Source organism: Hipposideros armiger, unplaced genomic scaffold, assembly GCF_001890085.2.
Source record: "Hipposideros armiger isolate ML-2016 unplaced genomic scaffold, ASM189008v1 scaffold_63, whole genome shotgun sequence".
NCBI classification, from domain to species: Eukaryota; Metazoa; Chordata; class Mammalia; order Chiroptera; family Hipposideridae; genus Hipposideros; species Hipposideros armiger.
This window is the reverse complement of record NW_017731413.1, coordinates 1,145,498-1,172,026: the sequence shown is the minus strand read 5'-3', so window position 1 is coordinate 1,172,026 and position 26,529 is coordinate 1,145,498. Positions and strand designations below refer to the sequence as shown.

Here is a 26,529-nt window from a genome sequence, read left to right as displayed (position 1 = left end):
GACTGGACCTTCAGCTGCCTACTTGATACATCTTTTCGGACACTTAGTAGGCCTCTCAAATTTAAAATTAACTCCTGGTGTTTCTTCCTGTTCACCGAATCTGCTCTTCTGACTACCTCTCCCATGTCAGATGAGAGTAAATCCATTCTGACAGTTGTTTAGAAAAAAGATCTGGCAGTTTTCCTTAATTCTTCTTTTTTTCCTCATATACGATATCCACTCCAACATGCAATTTTATTACACCTACCTTAAAAAATGCATCTATCCATTTTTCTATGCCACCATTATTTCATGTTTGCGCTGAGCTGCCTTCGCCTCTCCTCTTACTGCAACGTGGAATAGCCTTCTTTCTAACTGCCCTTCCTGCTTCCACTCTCACTCCCCTTCTCCAGGCCATTCTCAGAACAACAGAGTAATTGTTATCAAATAGAAGCTGCATCATGTCACGTTTCTTCCAAAAGACCTTCACTGGCTCTTTATTTCATGTGAGTACAAGTCAAAGTCCTTTTAATGGCCTGTGAGGTCCTGTATGATCTAGCTGCCCCTCCCTCCTTCTTACTTAAAAATATTCCATAGTTCAGGGAATAACATTCTGATTTGACTCATCTGATTAAACCAGAAACTTTAGAGCCTTCTTTGAACTATTCTTCTTCACCGTCATACATCCAATCAGCTGTCATAACGTGTTGATTACTCTTTCCATGTATCTCTCAAATCTATTTACATGTTTTCACTGGTTATGACACTGTTTCTCCCCGTCTCCAATTTGACCTCATCTCCATTCTGTCTATTACATATTGATACTAGAATGAGCTTTCTAGTTAAATGCAAACTCATTTATAACATTCCCAAGTCTATCCAACCCCAAAGGCCTTCCCCTTTAACCACCTTTTTGGTAATTCATAAATTGATACTTGGATTACATAATATAGTGTCTTCCAAATAGGAAGCTTTGATTACAATTCAGGCTACTTTTGAAATGGCCCTCTGTTATAATAAATTCTTTGGGTCACTTATTTAAAGTGTTATTATTAGTCTTTGTTCTATTAAATGACATTTTGTCAAGATTAATGTTTTTGTGCATGCAATCATTTTTAAAATGAATGGCAGATTTATGTGTTAATTTAGATTATACTTTTAATTCAAGAAAATATCAGCTACTTTAAGTACAGACCCATAGTAAGCTCTTTCTAGCTAAAGTACTAACGATTTCAAATAATATTAAAGAAAAGTAATTATATTAAACAATAATGATGATAATGTTAAAGAAGGTTATTAGTTTTTATAGTTTACAAAAAGCATTCACATAAAGAAGGTCACTTATTACCACAACTTCCCAAAGAGTCGCTGTTATTTTCCTTTTTCGGAGAAGCAAACTGGAAATCAGAGAAGTTAAGTGATTTGATGGAAAATATCTAGGCAATCAGTGACAGAACTCACCCCAGAGTTCATTCTCTTTCAATACAGACGAGGGGGTGGTGCCAGCATATGGAGGTTCTTACATTCCAAGAATAGCAAAACATCATTGTGTAAGATAATGAAATGCTACTTTTTCAAGTAGATAAATGCCTGCCTTAAAAGTTTTACTTGTACAACTAAAAGTTTTACTTTTTTAATGTAAAACAAATCAGCATTGTCCTTCCACATTATTACTAAATATCAGTCTGCCCTAACATTTTTTATGTATAACATGGAAGTGACATATTATATATTAGGAAACCATAGTAACATGGTATTCGAATCTATTTAGACCGTTAAAGTTTAGCTTTTGGTTTTATTCCAAAGCCAGAGACAATAAATAAATAAACAAGTGAACAATATAATTTTACATGGTAAATAAGCCCTGGAAAAAAATGATGATTTGACAAAAGAAACTAGAGCGATGTTGAAAAGTGGTTAAGCACATGAACTCGACCACCAACTCTGAATCCCCAGCTCTAGTATTATGGGCTGTTATTTAGTTATTTATCTTCTTTCTGTGCTTCCTTGTCTACAAATAATAATACCTAATTCATATAACAGTTACGAGGTTTAAATGAGTTACTATGAATAAAATGCCTAAAACAGTATATGCCTAAAACAGTATATGACGCAAAGTGTTAAGTATTTGCTTAAATACTTATTGCTTATTAATATTAAAGGTATTAAATTCAATATATTATTTAAAATTGTATAAATTAAATATTAAAATATTTAAGCATTTGCTTACTGTTATTATTGGTCTTTGCACAACTTTGTTATTATAATTATCATCATAGTGAGTGTTCTACTTAAGATAGGGTGATCTGAGAAGGCCTCTCTGAGGAGGTGCATTTGAGCCAAAATCCACATGACATTCAGTCACATCAGAATTTGAAGATCGAGGTTCCAGGCAGCAGGAATCCAAGTACAAATCCCCAGGGACAGAGCGCTAGCTAGGAAGGCCACAGTGAGCCAGGATGAGTTTGCTGAAGGTTAGATTAAAGAGCTAGTCAGAAGTCTATATTGAAATTCACGGCCATGATGAGGAGTTAGATTTTAGTCTAAATTCAACAAGAAGCCATTGAGCATTTTATACATGATAATGGCATACTTTGATTTACATTTTATAAATATCACCAGGTTGCCATGGAAAGATTGGATTATAGCTTCCACAGACTGTCAATCTCACCACTTCCATTAATCATTTGACTAAAAATCTTACGTTTGTTTTTTTTTTCCCTGAGGGGAAAATAATTATTTGGCTGTATTTTTGAAGTTTGTATTGGTGCTCTTAAAAGTAGAGTCAGAGTAAAGCACTTAAATAGGTACATGTGTATACACTCATATAGTCATACACACACTCATTTTGAACTAAGATTACATGCAACACCACACAGACAATATTTTATGATTCTAAAATTCATATTAATCATATTTAATGGATTTTAAAATTACATAATTACATCTCTTTGAAGAAAAGTAGCTGAATAGTTCATTTACTTTAAATTAGATATAAAGAGAAGGTATTCTTCAGGTCCCACATCCCCTATTTCTGTCCTTTGTTCTTACCAGTTACGAGCTCCTTGACCCCAAAGAAGGGAAGCGTTGCAAACCTGATTGGGTGGAACCAGATCTGTTTTACCAGTGGGTGTGGTTACTTTCCCTAATCTTCCCCTTCCTCCCAGCCTTATTTCTCCACGCTCCTCTTCTCTAAATTCACCTTGGATTGAGCAGCTTGACAGCCCACCTAGACCACACTATCCAGCTCAGTCTTATCAGATAACCTTCAAACAGGTTCTCTAGCCTCAGAGCAGCTGTCAATAAAGTCACATATTGATGAATTGATACCACTGTGTGGAGAGGGGTAAATAGCAGTGGAAGGAGGGCATTTCTAGGTCTCTGGTATTTCACTATCATAATAGCATTAAATCATCAACTTTGTTATCTAATACCTAAACGGCCATTAATATAGTCGAAAAGAATATTATATCCACACTGACAAAAATCATAATGCCCCACATGCCACACATGTAGGTGAAAGAAGAATGCAGCGCAATTTGTTTTAATGATTCCTCTGAATTCCTCTCACTCATAAAGGCTTTAGCTTAAAAGTTCAAAAACAGAGCTGCATGAAAATGAACTGCTTACCTGTTCGGCCGGTTCCCTCATTCTTGACTTCCGTGATTCCCGCAGAAGAGGTATGTGGACTAGCAGGAGGGCTGGAAGGAAAGCTTGAACACCCTGTAGATGTGTTGATTTCAAAATATTCTTGGTTGTGATTCATTCGATGAAAATCCAGAGAAGACACAATAGATGTTCGTTGTTTAGGCTAAAATAAATGAGCGTGATGACAGCATTAATATGATCATGTTCATCTTCAGCCTCATCTCCCCATCAATTTAATCTAAGGGGTGATTTTTTTCAGGTAAACTATCTGGTTTTTATACTTAAAATATAACTGTGCTTTACAGAGAGACACTAAATAATTCCTTGATGAATTAAATAATGAACAAAAATTGTTTAATGAAAAAATATTAAGGCATAGTTGATCAAATAATTTAGACTTTTTGTTAGATTTCCCTGGAAGACTATAAAAATATATTGCACAGAATGTCTCCTAATGATCAATTTGGAAAGTTGCAATTTTAAGTCAACTTTCACTCAACTAACGTTTATTAAACATCTGGCATTTGCCAGACCCTGAGGGTATAGAATCTAATAATAAAAGGGCCCTTACAACACTGAAGCACTATTAAGCCAGTTTCGTTTTTTTTAATTCTTTTTATAGTCCAGGAAATTGGTGACATTAGATATTGTCCACAAGTACCATATGCTGAAATTTTATCATCAGAATTTTAAGTGAAGTAGTACAGAACATTTTCTAGGATCTAAGAATCTGGCTGGTATTTGTAACAAATTTTGATTTTCTTTTTAAAGAAGTTTAATTAATCCTCAAACAGCAAGAAAACTCAGTTTAAACATAAAAGTTAAATCATAAGTATTGGCAGATATAATCTATACCCTGTGTCAGTAACAAATTATTCCATATAGCAGTTTTGGGGGGTTTTCATCCATAGTTTTAATTATGTTCACTCATTTTCCTGCCTAGCAGAGCTTCTAACATAGTCCTTCAAAAAAACTGCCATCTTTTTGGCTCTCAGAATTGTTTACATTTCTAAAGAATCAATCCAACTATTTTTACTTTTTACTCTTCTCATTCATATTACTTAAATATTAACAATCTCATAATAATAAACAAGAGGTTAACTGCAATCTCTTTACAATAAAGTTTATAGTACTCTACTTTTCCCGAAGTACAATAAACTGTTGGTTTAATAACATTTCCATTGCCCTCAAATTCTTGTTAATTTAATCTCAGTACTTTACAGATTATTTTCCTGCATAATATTCAAGTTACCCTGTGTCTTCTAGCTCATCATGTTTTTAAAGTAGATATCATTTAGTCTATAATCTAAAACATACAATGATACTGAAAATGTATATATTTTAGGTTTTTTTTATATAAAGGGTGCAAACTATCACAATACACTTTATTCTTTCACCATTGAAATATTTTTTATAAAAGAGGTTGAGAGGCATAAATATTGTTATACAAGAAAGTGCCAGTTATTTATCATATTATTATGACACATCAACTCAGTAATGGAATTCAAATTAGTACCCATATAGGACTCAGTTGCCTTTGAAGTATAAAAGATCAGGGTTCAATGTCAGGTTTGGTTTCTCCTGAAATACCTATCCTTGGGGCTACTGAATTTCAATTTCACATTCAATGTTCTTTCCACTGGACTATATAACAGCAATTAAAAGTCATTAAATATGACACTGGCTTCAATGAAAACACAGGTGTGTCCATCGTCTTTGTTTTGTTCTATTGTATTGTATTGTGTTTTTGTTTCACTTTGTATATAGGCCATCAACCAAATTTATATAATGTTCCTTCTCATAAACTTTTTAAAGATCAAGCGAACTAATGAATATGACTCCTTTACTTCCAAATGTTTCTTAAATACATCTTTCTGAACCCTGACCACCCAAAGTTTTAATTACATTAAAAACACATTTGTCATGTAATGATGAAAGCAAACAGGTGATTTTTTGCTACAATTTAATTCATTCTACAAATACTTGCTGAGTGACTAAATTGCAGATAGCATGGTAAACACCATGATAGGAATAGGTAAGGAAGACATTGTCTCTGTTTTCCAGGTGATAATAGACTGTATAGTGGAGAAGGGATGGTGCATGAAGGAAGAGACAGCATCTCCAGGATCATGCTTCAGTGCAGTATAAGCACAGTGAAAGGGGCTGATAAGTCGAGGCACAGCCTATAAAGGGAGTCCAATGGTGGGTCTGTACTCTAGGGAAGGACTCAAGAAAAGCTTTCATTAGCAGGTGATTGATGGCTGAGTTGAATCTTGATGAAGCAGAGGTGGTAGGCAGACAAAAGAGGGCGGGGAGAAGGAAAGTACAAACGGCAAATACTTCAGGATGTTTATAGTGCAGTCTGTGAAAGCAGTGGTGGGTTCAGGGAGTGAGATATTGTAAGTTGCAGAGGCCAAATCATAAAGAGCTCTAAATGCCACGTTAAGGAGTTTGGTCTTTAACTTGAATATTTTAGGAACCCACTGAATGATTTCCAAGCAAGGGTGTTTCATAGTTGGCTTTGCATTTTACTCAACTCACTTTAGCATGTTAGAGACTGAGAATGGTCAGGGCCAGACTTGAGGAAAGAAGACTAATTAGATAGATTTTATAGAATTCCAGCCAAGACATGATAAGTTCCTGAAGTTAGAGCAGGGCCAATAGGGTTGGAGACGGCAGATGTTTTTCAGAGATGCTAATGAGGTTAGCTCTTTAGGTCTTGGCATCTGATTGGATGTGAAGGTTGATTTTAAGGGAAGAGAAAAGGGTGATTCAGATTTCTTACTTGGGTAGATGCCAGAAGATAAGTATTTTGTGGACAACACAAATGTATATACGGTCTTATACCAGAAGTATACGATGTATGCCAGATATTATCGGGACTCAGTATAAACTGCTTAGAACATGGTGATGAAAATCTGCATGATATTTCCCCTTCTTTCCGTGAGCAGAGTGCTATCATCTCACTATAGCATGGCTTCAAATAAAATATCTGGAGGAAGGGAGACAGGCTCATGGAAATTTCAAAGGAAAGAAACCATTGATCAGTAATCATCTGACCTCATTCTTATTTGCTCCTTCCGAACTGTCTATTGGTTATTATTAGCCAGCTAAGGCACATTGAGGGGACAGTCATTGCTCAAGCTCTCCGAGCACCTGAGGTGAAGAAAAACGAGAATCACTCTATGTTAGTTATGCTCTAAGAAAGGGATCAGTAAACTATGGCCTGTGGCCCAAATCTGGCCTGCCTCCTGTTTCTCAAAATAAAGTTTTATTGGAACATGGCTACGTTCATTCATTTCCTTATTGTCCATGGCTGCTCTCACATTACAATGGCAGAGTTGAGAAGTTGTGACAGAGGCCATATTATGCCCAACACTTAACATATTTATTGTGTTTTCCTTTAGAGAAAACATCAGCCAACCCTTGTTCTAAGAGATCATTTTACACCTAGTTTTAATGCCCAACAAAACCATGAGCATAGGCTTTTCATTGCCCAGCCTTACGGGCATTTAGGTTGGGGACATGTTACTAATTCTGACCAACTAACCATTAATAGAAGTGGCTCTCCTCCACCCCTCTATTACTCTCCAGATGATGTAGTTGCTAGATGAAGGAGAGCTATCCAACCCACACTGGACTTAATGAAAAGTTGAAATAAATCTCCTTTATGTTCAACCCCTGAGGCTGAGGTTCTGGTTTTGCCTATTATGGCTCCTGGCACTACCTAGCCTAACTAGCGCAGAATGCAGTGGCTTGGAAAGGTTACATGATTTATTTCAGATCACATAAGTAGTTAGCAGAAGGGCTTAGATGAGAAGGAAGGGTCATGTGTTTGAATCTAGAGTGAATGGTGCCACAAAACTCAAAGGATGCAGGATTAAACAAAGACATCTATAGGGAGACATGAAATAATAGCAAAGAGAGAAAAAAAATAAAGAGATGGTGGTGATATTAAAAACGGAGATGTAAATGCTGGGTCTGGAATATTCACTTAATTTCTGATTTTAATACATTCTTTAAAAAACAACAACAAACTATTCTGATGGAATCCTGCTAAGCCATCCAGTATAAGAAAGAAAAAGTGTTGTCACAAATTCCTTGAAATTACAAGTGGAATTTACCAAGTTTTAATGTGTAAAATGAGTTGTACTTGTGTTCAGTGTGGCTCCTCCTTTAAAACATCTCCCTCGCCTGCGGGCCAGCATTCATTATCTCCCTAGTTTCCAAAGGACTCGCTTCCATACATATTTACTTAACTGAGTCAATAAACCACAGATCATTGGCCAAATCCAGCCTCCTGATTACTTTTGTGAAGCCTGTAAACTAAGAATGGTTTTTACATATTTTGATAGTTAAAAAAAAAAGGCAAAGGAAAAATAATATTAGCGACAGGTGAAAATTATATGAAACCCAAATTTCAGTATTCATAAAGTTTTATTGGAATATACCGAGGGTGCCAAAAAAATGTATACAAGTGGACACTTTGATCAATGTTGCTCAAGCAGTAGTTCGCCATAATCAGAAGTGTCTGGACGCTGATGGTAACCACTTTGAGCACCTCTTATAATTGCAGAAGTCAAACATGATTTGTATTCATCTTTTGTTATCTCAAATATATTTGAGCAATTTTGAATATTACAATTTTAATACAGTTTTCCTTTCTTAAAATGTGTATACATTTTTTTTGCACCCTCTGTATATATGCTAATTCATTTATATATGGTCTATGGCTGCTTTCACGCTATCACAGCAGGGTTGAGTAGTTACAACACAGACCACATGACCCACAAAGTCTGAACTATTTTATTCTCTGGTCCTTTACAGAAAAAGTTGCTGACTCCTGTGATAGAGTGATTAGATAATGTCTCCGAGGAGCTGAAATTGAACAGGTCCATGAATGACGGTGAAAGAGTCAGAGCCAGCTACATAGAGTTGTTGCAACCAGTGCAACATGAAAATGTGGGCCCCTTTGTTCTGAAAACAGGAATAAACCCAAGTTTTCCTTTTATTCTGTGGTCTCTCTCTAGATCTGTCCTGGTGGTTTTATTTGCTACTTAATGTCTCATTCCCTTGGGCAAAGGGACATTCACTGGATAAAAGCAGACTCTCACAGGCATCCTCTGCCCACCACCCTAGCCCGTGCAACAGCCCTCTACCCTGGTCATGCTCAAGGTCTCACTGCTGTGTCAGCAGTTGCTGGGCTGGTTGGGAGCACGAGGGTTGGGAGACCAGGTGGCCAAGAATACCACCTAGTAAGGTGGGGAAATGGTGGGAGGTGGAACCACAGAGGAGCCAAGGCTCCAAGCCCCAGCACATGCTCCATTTCCCAAGACTTCACTTACAAAACAGTGATAAAAATCATTAAGAAATTTAGATAGCTACCCAAGAGTATTAACCCCCAAGCATGAGGCCCTTGTGAGCGTGGGGTCCATTGAGGCTACACTGCTCCGACATCCATGAAGCCAGCACCATCTTAAGTTATTACCTTAAATGGACTAATATGTGAATTTCCTGGTTTCACATACAGAATGGCATACATTCCCTACCCTAATTTTGGATTGTCTTCATCAGAACCTATTATTATAAGAATATCTTTATGGTCTGTAAAGATATAAATGAAATAATATATCCTGATGCAACAGTAAGAATCCCATGGTGTTTCTGCAACCCACATAGATATGATTCATATATGAGTAAAATGAGAACACAACCGTTTTTCCCCGTGTATAAGACACACTCTTTTTCGAAAAATTTGGCGTCTAAAAACGGTGCATCTTATACAGTGGTTGTAGATTTTTTTATTTGCATTTCCCGCAAGTGATGAGGAGTTGTATGAATTTTATGATGAATAAAACGAGTTCAATAACTTTATGTAATACATTTTTTTCAAATTTCAGGCCCCAAAATTAAGGTGCACCTTATACATGGAATGTCTTATACATGGGGAAATATGGTAATTCCTGACTTGGATGAGATCTAGGTAATGTGTATTTTTACTTCCAAACTTTCTCTGGATTAAAATTGTTTCAAATACTTTTATGCTTCCTCCTTTGTTATTTTCAAATTATTTAAACTAATGAACATTTTAAAAATCCACTTACTTGGATTTAAGTGGATTTTAAATCATTTGAATTCACTTAATTGAATTATAAAGGGACCTCATCAACCTCCTAATAAAATGTCAAGTAGGACTAGAGGGATACTCTGGTGTCAGAACAAAGAAAAAGTGGTGCTAGCAAAAGTCAATGGTGGTATTTAATTATTCATGCAAAACCCAAGTTCAAAACGAGTTCCCAGAGAAGATGGCTGAATGTCAGAAAATTAGCGAGCGACATGGAGTATGGAGATGACAGACTTGACCAACACTGGCCCATTGATAAATTATATCACTATTAAAACAATGTCCTGTCAAATCAGTGATAATAAATTAGATGCCTTCTCAAATACTTTCAAAAACAGGAATGGAGATGGGTTGGTAAAAAATGGGAAGCTAGACCAGTAGTATTTTCTTCTAGAACTTTAATCAATGTGGATTATTTTGTGTAGCTGGTATAGAGTAAAAAAATGTAATTCTCAGTATTTTTCCCCAGAATGATACCCTATCGCCCCAATGCCAAAATATCTTCACTAATTTGAAATTCCAAATTTATCATACACTAAATTTCCACATATGGCCTGGCTTTATATTTTTGGGCTCTACTACATTCCCATCAACCTACTTGTCTATTTCTGTGCTAGTACCACACTCTCTCAATTACTGTTGTGGTTTCTCCTCCTATGTATAGAGCTCCTAGTAAATGGATATTGGATCTCTGATCCTTCTTGTTTTATATTCCGGGGGTATTCTACAATTTGGTGTCCTAAAGCACTTTCATTAATTTGTACAAAAAATACTCTTGACCATCAGCCATGTGTCAGACACTGTTTTAGGCTCTGGGGACACATCAGTGAACAGATAAGATAAAACACAACATTTTCAGGCATTTCATTTTGACTTTAGGTCTGATGATCCATTTTTAATTTTCAAAAACTTTTCTTGTTTTCTAAGCATTCCATTTTAAAAATAGACTGTTTTTAATTGTATGAATTCAATAACCTCTGAGCTCTTCCTGAGGATACTGAGCACAATCTTTTGCTTGCATTAACTCTGTTTTCTTAGGGGTTATTTACTTTGTTCATTGAGCTTGGTCCCTCTCTTTTTGGTTGCTAGGTATCCTCAAATATCTGATGTTCTTGGTTAACCATTTTTGGTTACCTAGGACACTGCCCCATTTCTCTCTCCGGCCCCAATTCCCACACTAATTGCTTCAGTAGACTCTTTACCTTGCTTAGACAATTATTCCCATCTGGAAGGAAAAACAAAGTCAACTGCTCCATGTATAAGATGCTGAGGTTCTTTAGTTGCCCTGACCAATCCCTGTCTAAATCCAATACCATTTGTTATTAGTGTAGTTTTTAGTTGAGAGGTATTTTTACTTTTTATTATTCTTTTCAATTACAATTGACATTCAATACTATTTTATATTAGTTTCAGGTGTACAGCATAGTGGTTAGACATTTATATAATTTGCAAAGTGATTCCCTGATTACTAGTACCCACCTGGCACTATACATAGTTATTACCATATTACTGGCAATATTCCCTATGCTTTGCTTTACATCCCCATGACTATTTTGTAACTGCCAATTTGTACTTCTTAATCCCTTCACCTTTTTCACCCAGTCCCACAACCCCCTCCCATCTGGCAACCATCAGCTTGTTCTCTGTATCTATGAGTCTATTTCTGTTTTGTTTCTTCATTTATTTTGTTCTTTATACTCCACATGTAAGTGAGATCATACGGTATTTGTCTTTCTCTGTCTGACTTATTTCACTTAGCATAATACCCTCTAGGTCCATCCATGTTGTCACAAATGGTAAGGTCCCATTCCTTTTTATGGCCGAGTAATATTCCATTGTATATATGTAGATCTTTTTTACCTAATCATCTATTGATCAGCACTTAGATTGCTTCCATATCTTGGTTATTGTAAATAGTACTGCAGAGAACATAGGGGTGCATGTATCTTTTCAAATTAGTGCTTTGGATTTCTTCAGAAAAACGCCCAGAAGTGGAAGTGCTGGTTCTAAGACAGTTCTGTTTTTAATTTTTTGAGGAACCCCCAAACCATTTCCATAGTGGCTGCACCAATTTGCAATCCCACTAACAGTGCACAAGGGTTCGTTTTTCTCCACAACCTCGCCAACACTTGTTTGTTGATTTATTGATGACAGCCATTCTGACAGGTGTGAGGTGATATCTCATTGTGGTTTTTATTTGCATTTCTCTGATAATTAGTGACATTGAGCATCTTTTCATATGTCTATCGGTCATTTGTATGTCCTCTTTGGAGAAGTGTCTATTTAGGTCCTCTGTTTTTAAATTGGATTCTTTTTTTGGTGTTGAGTCATATGGATTGTTCATAAATTTTGGATACTAAGTCCTTATCAGATGGCAAATATCTTCTCCCATTTAGTAGGTTGTCTCTTCATTTTGTTGATGGTTTCCTTTGCTGTGCAAAAAGTTTTTATTTTGATGTAGTCCCATTCGTTTATTTTTTTCTTTTGTTTCCTTTGCCCAAAGAGATACATCAGAAAAAATATTACTAAGAGCAATGTTTGAGAGTTTACTGCCTATGTTTTCTTCTAGGAGTTTAAGGGTTTCAGGTTTCACATTTAAGTGTTCAATCCATTTTGAGTTTATTCTTGTATATGGTATAAGAAGGTGGCCCAGTTTCATTTTTTTGAATCTGTCCAGTTTTCCCAACATCATTTATTGAATAGACTGTCTTTACTCCACTGTTTAGTCTTGCTTCCTTTGTCATAGATTACATATCATAGATTAAAAGGTGTGGGTTTATTTCTATTCTGTTTCATTGATCAATGTGTCTGTTTTTATGCCAGTACCATGCTGTTTTGATTACTATAGCCTTGTAGTATAGTTTGATATCAGGTAGTGTGATACCTCCAAATTTGTTCTTTCTCAAGATTGCTGTGGCTATTCGGGGTCTTTTGTGGTTGCATATCAATTTTAGGATTATTTGTTCTAGTTCTGTGAAAAATGACATTGGCATGTTGATAGGGATTGCACTGAATCTATAGATTGCTTTGGGTAGTATGGGCATTTTAAGATGTTAATTCTTTCTATCCATGAGCATGGTATATGCTTCCATTTATTTGTATACTCTTCAATTTCTTTCTTCGGTGTCTTATAGTTTTCCAAGTATAGGTCTTTTACCTCCTTAGTTAAATTTATTACTACAATACCATGTGTTATCTTTCAGAAGTTCCCAAATGCCTCTGATGATACCACTCTCTGCTTTTAATCACTGTATGGATTTATTATTTTATTTATTTTACCATTTTAATTGCACATCAAGAGGGAGAAGATGTAAACAGTTGGAACTAGTTCACCATCTTGAGTGAGAATTCTTATATTTCTCATCATGATCACTTTTAAAACAGTATAGAGAAGGGAGGGATCTGAGAGAGTCCAGAAAAGAACTCATTAGGGGTAAATATTACTCAACTTTTTATTACAGATGTTATACGAATTGAAAACAATTTATATTTCTTCCTTTTCAGTTAAAGGGAAAAAAAACCCTTTAATATGGGGTACATTTTTTTTTTTGGCCACAAATATAATCGTTAACGTGATTAAGACTTGTTCTAAAGATGTAAAACTTATCTTCCAGTAAGCAAAATACCATTCCTCTGCTGTATAGGTTATGGACACACACAGACAGGAAAAGAAATGTATTACTACCACAAGGGAATTAAACCACTTTAACTTACTTAAGCCTATATTGTTGGTATTAAAAGTAGCTATTACTATTTCCATTTTATAATGAACTTGAGATTTAGAGATGGTCTCACAGTTAACAAATGGGAGAGCTGAAATGAAACATAGTTCTATGGAATTCTAAATTGCATTTTCCCCCCTAGGACACCACACTACAGATGAAATAAAGAGAAGTAACATAAAATACAGGTAGAGGTTGAATTTCTCATATTTATATCAATGAGCAATTTTCCTACTTTTCAGTCTATCGACAGCATTGATTTAAAACAAAAAAAAATCTTGTTTTAAAGGGTGTTGAAGAAAATACAAGTAGATGGAAAACAGGAACAAATGGAAACTAATTCTGCTACATACTAAACCCTATAGTCAGTTGGTGTTTCATTAAAAGAAAGGCAGAAATTTATAAAAATCTTTATATTTTCTACTTTTATCTCTTAATTCATTTCATTTTTATATAGATATACTTGGCTGTGGATTAACACATATAATCATCTTCTATTAAAACAGACAAATTATAAAACTGTTGTATTTTCCTAAATTTTAACATATATAAGCATGAATGTAAAGTTTTAAAAATGGAAAATCTCTAATATATGTTTCTTCATGTGAGTTAATTTCTTCAAATGATTTATTCAAACCTGAATTAGAAAGACTACATATAACCATGAGAGGGTTATGAAAGCTTTGGTTTTTATTATAGTTTTATTTGATAAAAGTGTAAGTAGCTCTGGACTCAATGCAGATTTTAAAGACCTAGAGAGCATTTTTACCTCCAAACCATGAAGTTTATTTTCATAGAAACTTCTCTCAGCATTAAAATAGTCATGACTTTCTTATAAAAATTTTTTTTGAATTACGCATTTGAAATATTTATGCATTAATATATCAAAGATGCTCATGTAAAATTCAAATGTGTCCAAAATTAAAAATAAGACCTCTTGATTTCCCACATTTAAGTTCTTTTAAAAAAAAGAAATTTGAAATGATTTGTTTCAGTTTAAGAATAGCAGGAAGTAGTTATGCAATGGGTTATAGAAGATATGTTCTGAGCAGCCCAAATCGGAAGCTCATATCACCGTGTGGGTGAAAGATAGCCCATTTTACAAATAAAGGTGCATGTTGCTTTTTTTTCTTTTAAACTTAATTTTTTAATTAATTAAAAAAAATTTTGAGACAATTGTAGATTTACATGCAGTGGTAAGAAATAATATAGAGAAATCTCATGTGTACTTTTCCAAGTGTTCCTGAATGGTAAATGTTGCATAATTATAGTACATCACAACCAGGGTATTGACATTGATACAGCCAAAAAAAAAAAAAAAAGAATTCCATCACACCCGGATCCCTCCTTGCACTTTTATAGCCACACCTACTTCTCTCCTGCCCCCACCTCCTCCCAGCAACCACTAATCTGTTTTCTATTTATACCGTTTTCTCATGTCAAGAATGATAAATAGGCTGACACAGTCTTTGATGTGAAGCAGAAATGTATAATGCTATATTTATTTTAATCCTTATTCAAGAATGATATTTAAGCAAAGCTCTACAACATACATTAATAAATGTCAGGAAAATAACATTCTAAAAAAAGAGCATATAAAATTTAACTTTATAATTTTAATAATTTCTAGAGATTCTTGATTTTTCAGAAGGTAAAATAACCTATGTGAAATTGGGCCTAGGTTCACTATTTTTTACTGACTATGTGTTCTTCTAATGCTTATGATAGGATTAGCCATGGAGACTTTGATGTACCTTATGCTTTGAGTAATTGGATATAAGCTTGTACTAAAAAATAGAACAGTCAGGAAAAAAAAAGAATGAAACATAAGAGAATCATACCGTATATAATCTTTTGAGAGAGGCTTTTCTCACTCTACAGATTCTGTGTATAATTCTCCGCAGATTCATCCAAGCTGTTGCGTGTGTCAGTAGCTTGTTCCTTTTTATGCTTGGTCGTATTCAATAGTGTATGGATGTACCACATCTTGTTTAACCATTCACCCATAGAGGGACATCGGGGTTGTTTCCAGTTTTCAGCTCTTATGAATAATGCTGCTATAAATATTGATGTACATGTTTGGATGAACGTAAGTTTTCTCTTAGCTGGGATAAATATCCAGGAGTGCAAATGTTGGGTGGTATGCTAGTAAATTGTTTAATGTTTTAAGAATTTGCCACACTGTGTTTCCAGGGTTGCTGTACCAGTTTACATTTCCACCAGCAAGGTATGAGCTTCTCCATATCCTGGACAGCATTTAGTTTTGTCACTACTTTTTATTTTAGTCATCTTGATCGGTGTGCAGTGACATCTCATTGTGGTTTTAATTTGCATTTCTCTAGTTGTTAGTGATGCTGAACATCTTTTCATGTGCTTATTTGCCATTTGTTTCTCTAGAAGATTCTCTAGTGAAATGTCTCTTCATATCTTTTGCCCATTTTCTAATTGGATTTTTTTTTGTTTTTTATACTGTTTAGTTTTGCATGTTCTTTGTATGTTCTAGATACTCATTCTTTATCAGTATGAGGTTCACAAATATTTTCTCCAGTCTGCACTTGTCCTTTCATCTCTTAACAGAGTTCTTAGGAGAACATTTTTTAAATTTTGATAAAGCACAGTTTATCAATTTTTCCTTTTATAGGTCATGCTTTTGGTATCAAGTATAAGAGCTCTTTGCCTAGCTCTAAATCATGAAGATTTTCTCCTATGTTTTTTCCTAAAAGTTTTATAGTTTTACATTTTACATTTAAGTCAGTTATCCATTTGAGTTAAATTTTGTATAAGGTGTGAGACTTAGGACAAATTTCAATTTTTTGCCTATGGATGTCCAATTGCTCCAACACCTTTTGTTGAAAAGGCAATTTTTCCTCCATTGAATTGCTTTTGCATCTTTGTCAAATACCAGTTGAGCATATTTGTGTGGGTCTATTTCTGGGTTCTCTCTTTTGTTCCATTGAACCATGTGTCCATCCCTTTGCTAATAATACCACACAGTCTTAAGTACTGCAACTACAAAATAGGTCTTGAAATTGGGTACACTGATTCTTCCCAGTTTATTCATATTTCCAAATTGTTTTAATTATCCTAGTTCCTTTATATTTCCACGTAAATTCTAGAATAATCTTATATATCTCTTCAAACAATCTTGGCTGGGATTGTGATAGTAATTACATTAAACTTGTATATCAATTAGGGGAGAATTTACATCTTTACTATATTGAGCCTTCCAATTTTTTGTTTTTGCATCCTGTGACTTTGCTGAATTTATTTATTAGCTGTGGGAGGTTTTTTGTAGGTTCCTTGGGGTTTCCTACATTAGTCAATTATGTCATCTGCAAATGGAACAGTTTTATTTTTTTCCTTTCCCATCTGTAGCCTTTTATTTCCTTTTTTTTTTTTTAATTGCACAGGCTAGGACTTCCAGCATTATGTTGAATAACAGTGGTGAGGACAGCAGACATCTTCACTTTGTTCCCAATCTTAGGAGAAAGCATTCAGATTTTCCCCATTCAATATAAACTGTAGGGTTTTTTTCTTTGTTTTTTATTAGCTGAGCCATCCTGCCACCTGTTGGCAGCTCAGCTGCAGCTCAGCTTGGGCCGGGAATTGAACCGTTGTTGTTCAGAGTTCAAACTCTTGAGCGAGCTCTTAACCAACTGAGCCACTCGTCCGGCCCAACTCTAGGTTTTTACACATGTTCTTTATCAAGTTGAGGAAGTTCTGTGTTTCTATTTTTCTGAGTTTTTAAAAACTATAATGAATGAGTGTCAATTTTGTTGAATACTTTTTCTGCTTCAGCTCTGCTTCAATGATGTGGTTTGTCTTCATTAATTTTCAAACATGTAACTAGTCTCATATCCCTGGAATAAACACCACTTGGTCTTGGTGTATAAGTCTTTGTATATATTGCTAAATTTTATTTATTAACATTGTGTTAAGGAATTTTGTGTCTCTATTCATGAGAGATATTGTTGTGTGGTTTTCGCTTTTTGTGTTTTTCTTTTTAATTTTAATTTTTAGTTACTTTTTTTTTTGGACTGTCTGGTTTTGGTATTGGGAATACTAACTTCATAAAATGAATTGGGAAGTTCGTCTTCTGTTTCAGGAAAAGATTGTTTAGAATCAGGCTTAAACCTTCTTTAAATGTTTGTTGTAATTCTCCAGCAAAACCATGCTGGCTTAAAGATTTCTTTTCTGAAAGATTTATAAACTATGAACTCAATTTCCTTCATAGTTTGGGACTGTTCATGTTATCTTTTTCATATTGGGTGAATGTGGTAGTTTGTGATTCACTTAAGCTGAGCTGTCAAATTTATGTGGGTGGAGTGGTTTACAATATTCCTTTATTAACCTTGTGATGTTAACAGAGTATGTAGTGATATTCCCTGTTTAATTCCTGATATAGGTAGTTTGTGTCTTTTTCTCTTTTTTTTCAGTTTCTGTCTAAGAACAGCAGGAGGTAATCATATTATGATTGATAGAAGATATGTTCTGAGCAGTCAAAGCAGAAAGCATAAGGTCAGCAACTTACAAATAGTTCTAGGAAAAAAAGATCTTTACTTTTTTTTCTAACTTTGCTATAACTTTATTGTTTCAAAATATAAAATAATAATAATAATAATAATAATAATAATAATAATAATGACATGAAGATCACTATGTGAGAAATGTAGAAGATAAATTAGAAGCAGATGAGAATGACATCAAGGGAGCCATTATGGGGGCTACCTCAATAATCAAATCAAGAGAAGGTGAATTAGGACATTTCCAGTGGGAGCAGATGAAAGAGGGAAACTTAGGGAGATATTGAGGAAACAGAATTGACATGATTTGATGGTATTATGATTTAGGGAGAGAAGGAAAGGGAAGAGTTCAGAGCAACTCAAATGTCTGGTCTGGGAAACTGAGTGAGATGGTAGGTAGTGCCATTAATTAATATAAGGAAGAAAGAGCAGACTTTTGGGGGTAAGATGATATAAGGCAAGTAAGTAGAGTGAGTCTTATTATCCACATACTCTAGGCTACTTGACCAAATGCAGTATATTTTATTATTGTGTCATTAAGCTGAATTTGTACTCTCTAGACTCATATTTCCACAAGAAGGGGAATTCCATTAGAGCAACATTCTTGGCCTATTCTCCTACCCTTCACTCATTTCTCCCCTAAGGAGTTAGAGCTGCTCAGCTGGAAAATGACTTTGGGGAAAGAACGAAGCATGATTATCTCTGCCCCTTCTGGGTTTCTCCTCGTCAGAACCAACATGTCAGCACATTCTATGCACTCTGCTCTTCTGTGGGAAAATCACCTTGTAAATGGCTGTGACGTGCGTTTAATTCAGGGGCAAAGTTACAGAAAGCACATTTGGCCACATACCTAGAATCACATTGTCCAGTCAGTTCTACCAGTAATAATAAAAAATCATGAGATTTGATTTTAATTTGTCTAACTCCTATATCCTATCTCTCAACTAGTTCTGAATCCGGGAGAGAAAGAAAGCAGTGTAGTTAATTTGTCTCCCAAACCCAAACAATTATATAAACTTGTTTATTCCTTATAGTGCCTAACATAATGCTTGAAACCAACTTACTGAATTGAATTCAATCAATATAAAATAGAATGAATGCTAAAATAATACTCTATTAATAGTGAAAAAATATAGATCCTTTTGATTACTTGTTTTTCATTTTTAGGCATTTAACCCCACTGATTTAAAACTTGTTTTTTAAAATGGTGCAATGTACAATATACTTATTTCATTTTTCCTTATACATAAAATAGGAATCATAATGGCCCTATTATCTCACAGTTGCTCAGAGGATTTAGGTAGACAATATATAGATACCACTCGGTAACGTACTAAATGAATGACACATATTTATTGCTTAGCCATCATGTCCCCTCTCTCAACAGTGTGAATTTGTGCAGAATGAGTGGAAAAATCAAACCAGAATGGAATTGCTAGGGTCAGCTGTAAGGAAGCGTATCAAATGACCTAGATTATGTGTCCCAAATTGTGTTCTGTGGATCCCTGGTTGTGAAAAGTATTAATGGGTTTCTGGGGTGGTAGTGGGGGAAGGCTGTGAAAAATCCTTCAGTGAAGAAAAGTATTTAAACCTGTATTTCCTCAGTACATTTGACCATGAAAACATTTATTCCCCCTAAGAACACTGCTCAGAATGAGTAGTCTATAGAGATTAAGATGTTCTGATTGAGGGGAAGAGGGCAGACTATCTGGCTGACCTCTTGATTTATTAGAATATCCTATGGTGAATTTGGTATAGTATTAAGTTAAAAACTAGTAAATGCCTTATTCATCCTATCCTGCTCCCTGGACTGTATATCTAGAACTTCATCTAGCTAATCCCTATTCAAATATAAAGCTCAATTTGAGTACCTCGTCCCTAGAATAGTCTTCCTTGCCTTTTTCTAGCTATACTCAATTAATTCAAATATTAATAATACTTATTGAGCACCAATTATTTATTACTACTAATAATTTACTATTAATAATCATAATAATATGACACAGTCCTCATTCACTTGGAACATCCATTGAAGTGGGAAAGAAAGACACCGAACAAATCAACACATAAATGTTAATGCAAAAATAAAAATGCTACAGAGAAAAAAATAGCATAAAGGACATAGAAAGTGAAGTGGCGGCTACTTTATATTCAGCGGTCAGAGAAGGCCTCTCTCATAAGGTGACATCTGAATAATAACCTAAAGGAAGAAAGGTAATGAGCCATGTAAGTCTTGGGAGAACCACATTTCAGACAAGTCAATGATGAGTAGAAAAAAACCTAAGGCAGGAGTAGTTTGGCTTATCTGAGGTAATGCAGGGAAGATGGTATGGATGGAGTGAAATGGGTTAGACGGAGAAGGACAGGAGACAGGTTAAGAGGTTAAAGAGAATTAAATTATATAGGGTATTGTATGCCTTTACTCTGAGTGAGATGCGAAGACACTGGAAGGTTGAGCAGATGAATAACACGACCTGGTTGGTGTAAGTGTACCCGCTGATTTGCAAAAGGACAATGAAGCACAACAGTCAGTGCCAGGAAACAGGGTAAAGGCTTTTCCCAAAGCCGAGGCAAGAGATGTTAACGGCTTACATGAGACTGACAGAGGAGCGATGGGAAGAGGGTCCCGATTCAAGATCTATTTTGAAAGGAAAGCAAGAGGAAATGTTTTTAAACTATTTGATCTCAGGACCCTTTCACACCCTTAAGAATTATTGGTAACACTAAAGAGTTTGTTCATGCAGGTCATAGCTAAATATTTAGTAAATTAAAAACTAAAACTGAGATACTTTTAAAACATAAGAATACAAGTACACATTTGTTTCATTAGCCACTAGAGCTGTGGTGTCATTGCACATCATAGTGCAATGAAGGAAAACTCCATCAAATACTGATGTAAAAATGCGAGTGAAAAAGGCAAAATGTCTCTGCATTATCGTGAAAATAGTTTTGACCTCACAGACCTCCATGGACATGGCCAAAGGATCCCAAACCACACTTTGAGAATTGCTGGCCTAGAGGGTTTTCTAACGGATTAGATGTGGAGGCATGAGAAAGAAAAGAATCAAAGACAAGGTCAAATCCTTTGCCTGAGCCATTAATTGAAATATGAAGTTCAATTCTACACACGTTAAGCTTAAGATGCATCTTAGACATTCAATTGAGATTTAGAGTAGTGGGCTGAATATGAGCCAGGAGTCCAGGGAAGTGGTGGGGGCTGGAGATGAAAATTTAGGAGTCATCGGTGTATAGATAGCACTTGAAGCTCTGGAACTATCGATAGATGTGAGCACATAGGGAGTAAATGTAAACTGAGAGAAGAAGGCTGAGGGTGACCTCTGCGGCATTCAATCAATGAATTCCTTCAGTGAAATTCTAAATGTTATCTTCTGTTTAGAGCACAATCTCCCTCAATTGATTAAACGTTCTTTTTTAGGTCATTTTTTATATTCAAATCTGTCATGATGCCCAGCATACAGTAGGCACTCAACTGTGTTCACCGAATACATGAATAAATAAAGTAACAGTGCGTTCTGTGGTACTTTCATGACTAAATTCCATAATTTTAGAACAGGCAAGATTAGGAAGTTAAAGTGAGTAGCTTCAGATTCATTCATACATTAGGTCTACTATTCATCATGTGGACAAACAGGTGTCCATGAATTTAGAGGCAGAGGTAATCGGGGGCTTTTACCTCCATCCCATGCAAGTCAATAACAAGTGACCAGTAGGAAGGATGAGATTAGATTTCAAATTCTAGTCTGCAACTTAATACATGTGAAACAATGCCAACTCTACTTTCTGGACATTTCATTTTTTAAAGAATGTTTTTCCCAGAGAAACTTGCATCTCTGCATTCTTTTTCAGACTGCCTAGAGATGCTCGAGGGGGAGAGACATGCCAAAGAATGGCATCCACTGAGAGTTTTATGTATGTGGAACAACAACCAAAAAATCTGAATAACACACAAGAAAAACACCATTTTAATAAGTTCTCCTGCTGCTAATGGCAATGTGAGCACAAAATTCAGAGAATCATATTTTATGCTTAGAAAAGGAGATGACTTTTTTTTTTACACGTAGAAAGTGGCATTAACAAATAATTCCCCCTTATCCTGAAAGATAAATCCAGCTGGAGTTTCAACAAAAGACGAGGAATGAGGATGAATAATATTCCACTGCCTATGATTGGCATGCCCTCTATAACAAATGATGGTGAATTTATTCATTAATGAAAAATGGCATTCATACTGAGGACATTTTTTTAAAAGCTTCCCAGGAAATTCTAATTTGCTGAGGACTACTGGTGGATTGTTGGGGCCATTGACTTCTTTCTCGATTTTTTTTTCCTTTCCAAGTTGTTCTTTGTTTCACCTATTTCCTACTATTTTGCTATCATTCTGTTTTTCGTCTTCACATGTCGCTTTAGTTACAAGACTCCAAATTACTGAATGCAGTCTCCTTTGGTTCCCTCCTTTTGGAAATAAACTGTCCATCTATGTTTCTTCTCTTCTTCTTTGTTCCAATCTATTATTCTCCTCTCAAACTTCATCATCCCTCTGGGATATAAATATTCCATCTTGATGATTTTCTTCCTGATTTAATAGACTACTGGAGTTAGGAGGGCAGAGTCCTTCCAGTCAGTGGCTGTATTACACTAGGAAAATTATTCAACCTCTTTAAGTCTCAGACCCAATCGGTGAAAGAAAAAAAATAGCTGCCTTGTAGGGTTTTTATAAGAAGTAAATAAACACAGGCTCAATAATAGAAACTATTGGCTCAATACTCAGTGATAAAGATGTTTTTTAAACATCATCTCTTTGAAGATCTTTTTATTCCTTACCTATTTTTTGTTGCAACCCAATATAATTTTTTCTACTGTTTCTGAGTTACATGTCTTTGCTTTTTAGATACCCACTCTCATTTCTAATTTTAAATTTTAGCATATGTAGTCTATAACCCCACAGTGCCCAGTAAAATGTTATTCTAGATTTGGCAAGAATTTTATATAATCCCAGTTCTGCACTCTTAATATAGGAAGGGAGAGGTGGTTTGGTTTATTATTAAATTACTTTATTATTAGATCCTTAAGCTTTTGAGTGGGGTTATACCTACATACACACTTGTCAAAATTCATCAAATTGTATTCTATTTTTTAATTAGGAAGAAGTAAAGATGCTTCACTAGAAATACATTAAAAAACAAAAGTCACTGCAAGTAACATATAATTATTTAGTAGCAAGAAGAAAACTGGTATGTCAATAGGCCTATCTAAAATTTTGTGTCAAAGATAATATTTTTTTCAAGTTTAAAAATAATTTTATTGTCAAGTATAAGTAAATGAACCCAGCCTTGAGAATTCATCCTAATAGGGAAACAGGCTTGTGGGTCAATATACATGGGAAAAAAAAGAGGAACCAGTAGTATATAAATATTTCAGTCCCTATGAATTGAAAATAGAATTTTCTAATCTCAGAGACACAGAGGAAAAACTGAGGGTTGCCAGTTGGGAGGGGGTGGGGATGAAGGAGAAGGGGAAGGGACGAGACAATGCAAATTGGTAACTACAATATGGCCTCAGGGATAGAAAAGACAGCCTGGGGAATATAATCATTAATGTTGTAAATATTTTTTAGGGGGCCAGATGGACTCATGTCTTGTTAGGGAGACCACTTCATAGATGATGTAGAAGACTGACCACTGTGCTGTATTTCTGAAGCTGATGTTGAATAACATTGTATGTCAACTATAATTATATATACATATAGTCACGGGATGTGGAGTAGAGTGTGGGAATGGAGTCAATGGAATTGTAATAGGTAAGTATGATATCAGGGGTGGGAGGGTAGTGGATGGGGAGAGGGGATTGTTACTTTGTGAGGGGTGTAAAGGATAACTATTGCATTGTTCTGTACACCTGAAATTAATAATAAAAAAAGAAAAAGAAAAAAAAGAAAATAGAATGTTTCACAATCTGGAGAATTTTAAGACATGGAAGAGCCCAAAGAAGTCAAGGTAAAAGGTCAAACACATGATGTAGAACTAACAGCTGTACTTAGTGAGTTAATAAATATGCCGAATAAAATCAAACTCAACAAAATACTGCAAAATTTGCAGCTTCCAAGTAATTTACACAGTAATCAGAAACACATGCAATGTATAACCGCCCTGCCTCATATTGAAAGCAAGGACTCTTTGGTTACAATGAATATTCTCCATATACAGGCAGAGCTATGGAAAGTAGACCAGATAATAGCTACATAAACAAAGGGGAAGTAACCTATCTATTTGCAGTGAATGAGACGAAAGTTCTGTTTTAACTCTGTCATTCTCACAGTAAGACAGCTGTGCCAATGCCCAGGCAAAGAAATGTAAATTCATGAATACAGGTAGCATTTATACTCTTATTGTCAAGGCTCATCACCAGTTTTAAGAGTCAAATGATCATTTCAACCATGCTATTAATTTCTAATTAGTAAATTTAAAAGGTGTTTTAATACCCACAAGTCAATCTAACTTCATATTTCTTGCATTTCCAGACAGAAAGTCAGAGTTAGCAAACATGTTAGCAGATTAAACCTGTGATCAAAATATAAGCTAACCAATAATTATGTTTTCTTTGGAACAGTTAGCTCTTGACAAGGCTCCATCCTTGACACACCTGTGACTTGTCAGAACACATCAGGGAGTCCCATGCTGTACCCATCCGTCTCCCATCTACATACTTTAGTCTCCAAACCTTTTCGTGAAATCATGTCCTACCCTAATACTCCCTCATAATTACTTCCGCTTGAATTTTTTATTCCCCACTCTCTACAATAAATGAGGAGCCCCAGGGGATCAGAACTCATAAGGAGAAATTAGTAATGCACCAAAGTCTCCGAGGTGAAAAGAAAGGTAGCCCAACTGAGGTTAAATTGTTTCCTAATTATATGCCTTAGCTGTTATTATTCTATCACATATATACCTACAGGCTACATTGGTTCTAATTTAAATATCATAATTCTTAGTTTCCTGACTTTCTTTATTTTGTTCCTTCTTAAATCATCAGTATAACATCTAAGAAAGGAAGGTGGAGTTAGTTACCTTCGCAAGCATTTAATAACGGACAGAACCAAGGAATCGAGTCAACATGGAATTTCTGGCTTTACTACAACCTCTAGTTTTCTTCAAACTTTACCAAAATAAACTAATCTGAAAGAAAATGGAATACATAAAGAAGGATTTATGGGGTGAGTTTCCTTAGTGTTGCTTAGATTACAGATATGCAGAAAGGAATCTTTCATTCATTGAATGATCAAATGCATTTACATTAAAGAATTTACATTGGTATTAAAGTAAACATGGTTAGTAATGAATTTTATTAACTTATTATGGAACAAGCTCCCACCTAAAATTTTTAAAATGCTGGAAATGTAATAGCTGCACAATTACACCAGAAACAGCTTCTTATAATGAAAGAACCAATGACAATAAATGTGGCATTTAGCATCTCAATCTGGGGTTAATGAGGTTATTTCTTGAAGCAAATGAACTAGCTCAAATTTCCCTAGAGAAGGAAAAAAAAATCTTTTAAGACCTTTTCCTCCTCTGCATATTGGGACACTGTGTAAAATGTTACCTGTGCCTAACTGACCCTGAACCGGAAAGTTCCTCATAAAAATATGTCAAGTTGTACAAGCTCATGAGGATTTTTCCAACCTCTGAGCAGGACTGGAGGAGACAATTTTACTAAAGAAAGGGAAAGGGACTTCAAAAAATCAGTTGTACCACTTGTCCTCTTTGAAGTGCCAACATCCTTATCTATAACACTAGAAAATCCATTCTCTTGGAAATGATGAAGTTTCAATGAAACTATTTATATGAAAGTGTTCTATAAACTGCAGTGGATATGTAAAGTTTGCATGACATTTTATCTATGAGGATGATGATTATAATGAAAATAATCCCAAAGAAGTTATATTAAAGCAAATAAGACATTAAGCAATGCATTGCTCATTCAAACCAAAACAATCTTAAAAGGCACATTGGTCCTACGAGTTAGCTCAAAGGATTTGTTCAGACTATATAACTAAGGCAATGGTGAATGGCATTGATTGGATCCAAAGTCCCCCCTTTTGGATTTTATGAGGCCCATTCAGAATGAGCCAGGTTGAGAACACCACCAATTCCATGTTCTGAGTTCATCTGTTGGCAAAAATATAATGCAAACAGCTTTATAAGTGCTATTTTCAATGAAATATCACAGAACAGCTTGTCCCAATGATATTTCTAAAGCTTGCCTGCAAACCGCCTACTGGGGAATCCAACTGAAAGAGAAGAGAGAAAAGAAACCCATATAGACAAATTCCAGGAATGGAAGAAAAGAACAAAGGGGAAAGACAGGCTAGAGGGCAGTGAGCACTACAGGAAAATAAGGAGCGATGAGATGTACAGGCAAAATTAGCTCGAAACCATAAGGAAGAGAATTTAGAGAAAATACATAAAGACAACTGGGGTTGGAAGACAGAGAAGTGATCACGAATAACGCAGCA

General features: G+C 35.2%; 1 protein-coding gene across 8 annotated transcripts in view; it reads right to left on the bottom strand.

Annotated features, from left to right (window-relative positions):
- ANKS1B (ankyrin repeat and sterile alpha motif domain containing 1B) overlaps positions 1–26,529 on the bottom strand; it is a 985,090-nt gene that overhangs the window by 613,447 nt on the left and 345,114 nt on the right. For all 8 annotated transcript variants that reach the window (XM_019641719.1, XM_019641710.1, XM_019641706.1 and 5 more), the window contains one exon: positions 3,610–3,790. In XM_019641719.1, coding sequence (XP_019497264.1) covers positions 3,610–3,790 — 181 coding nt within the window. The remainder of the gene's footprint in view (positions 1–3,609; positions 3,791–26,529) is intronic.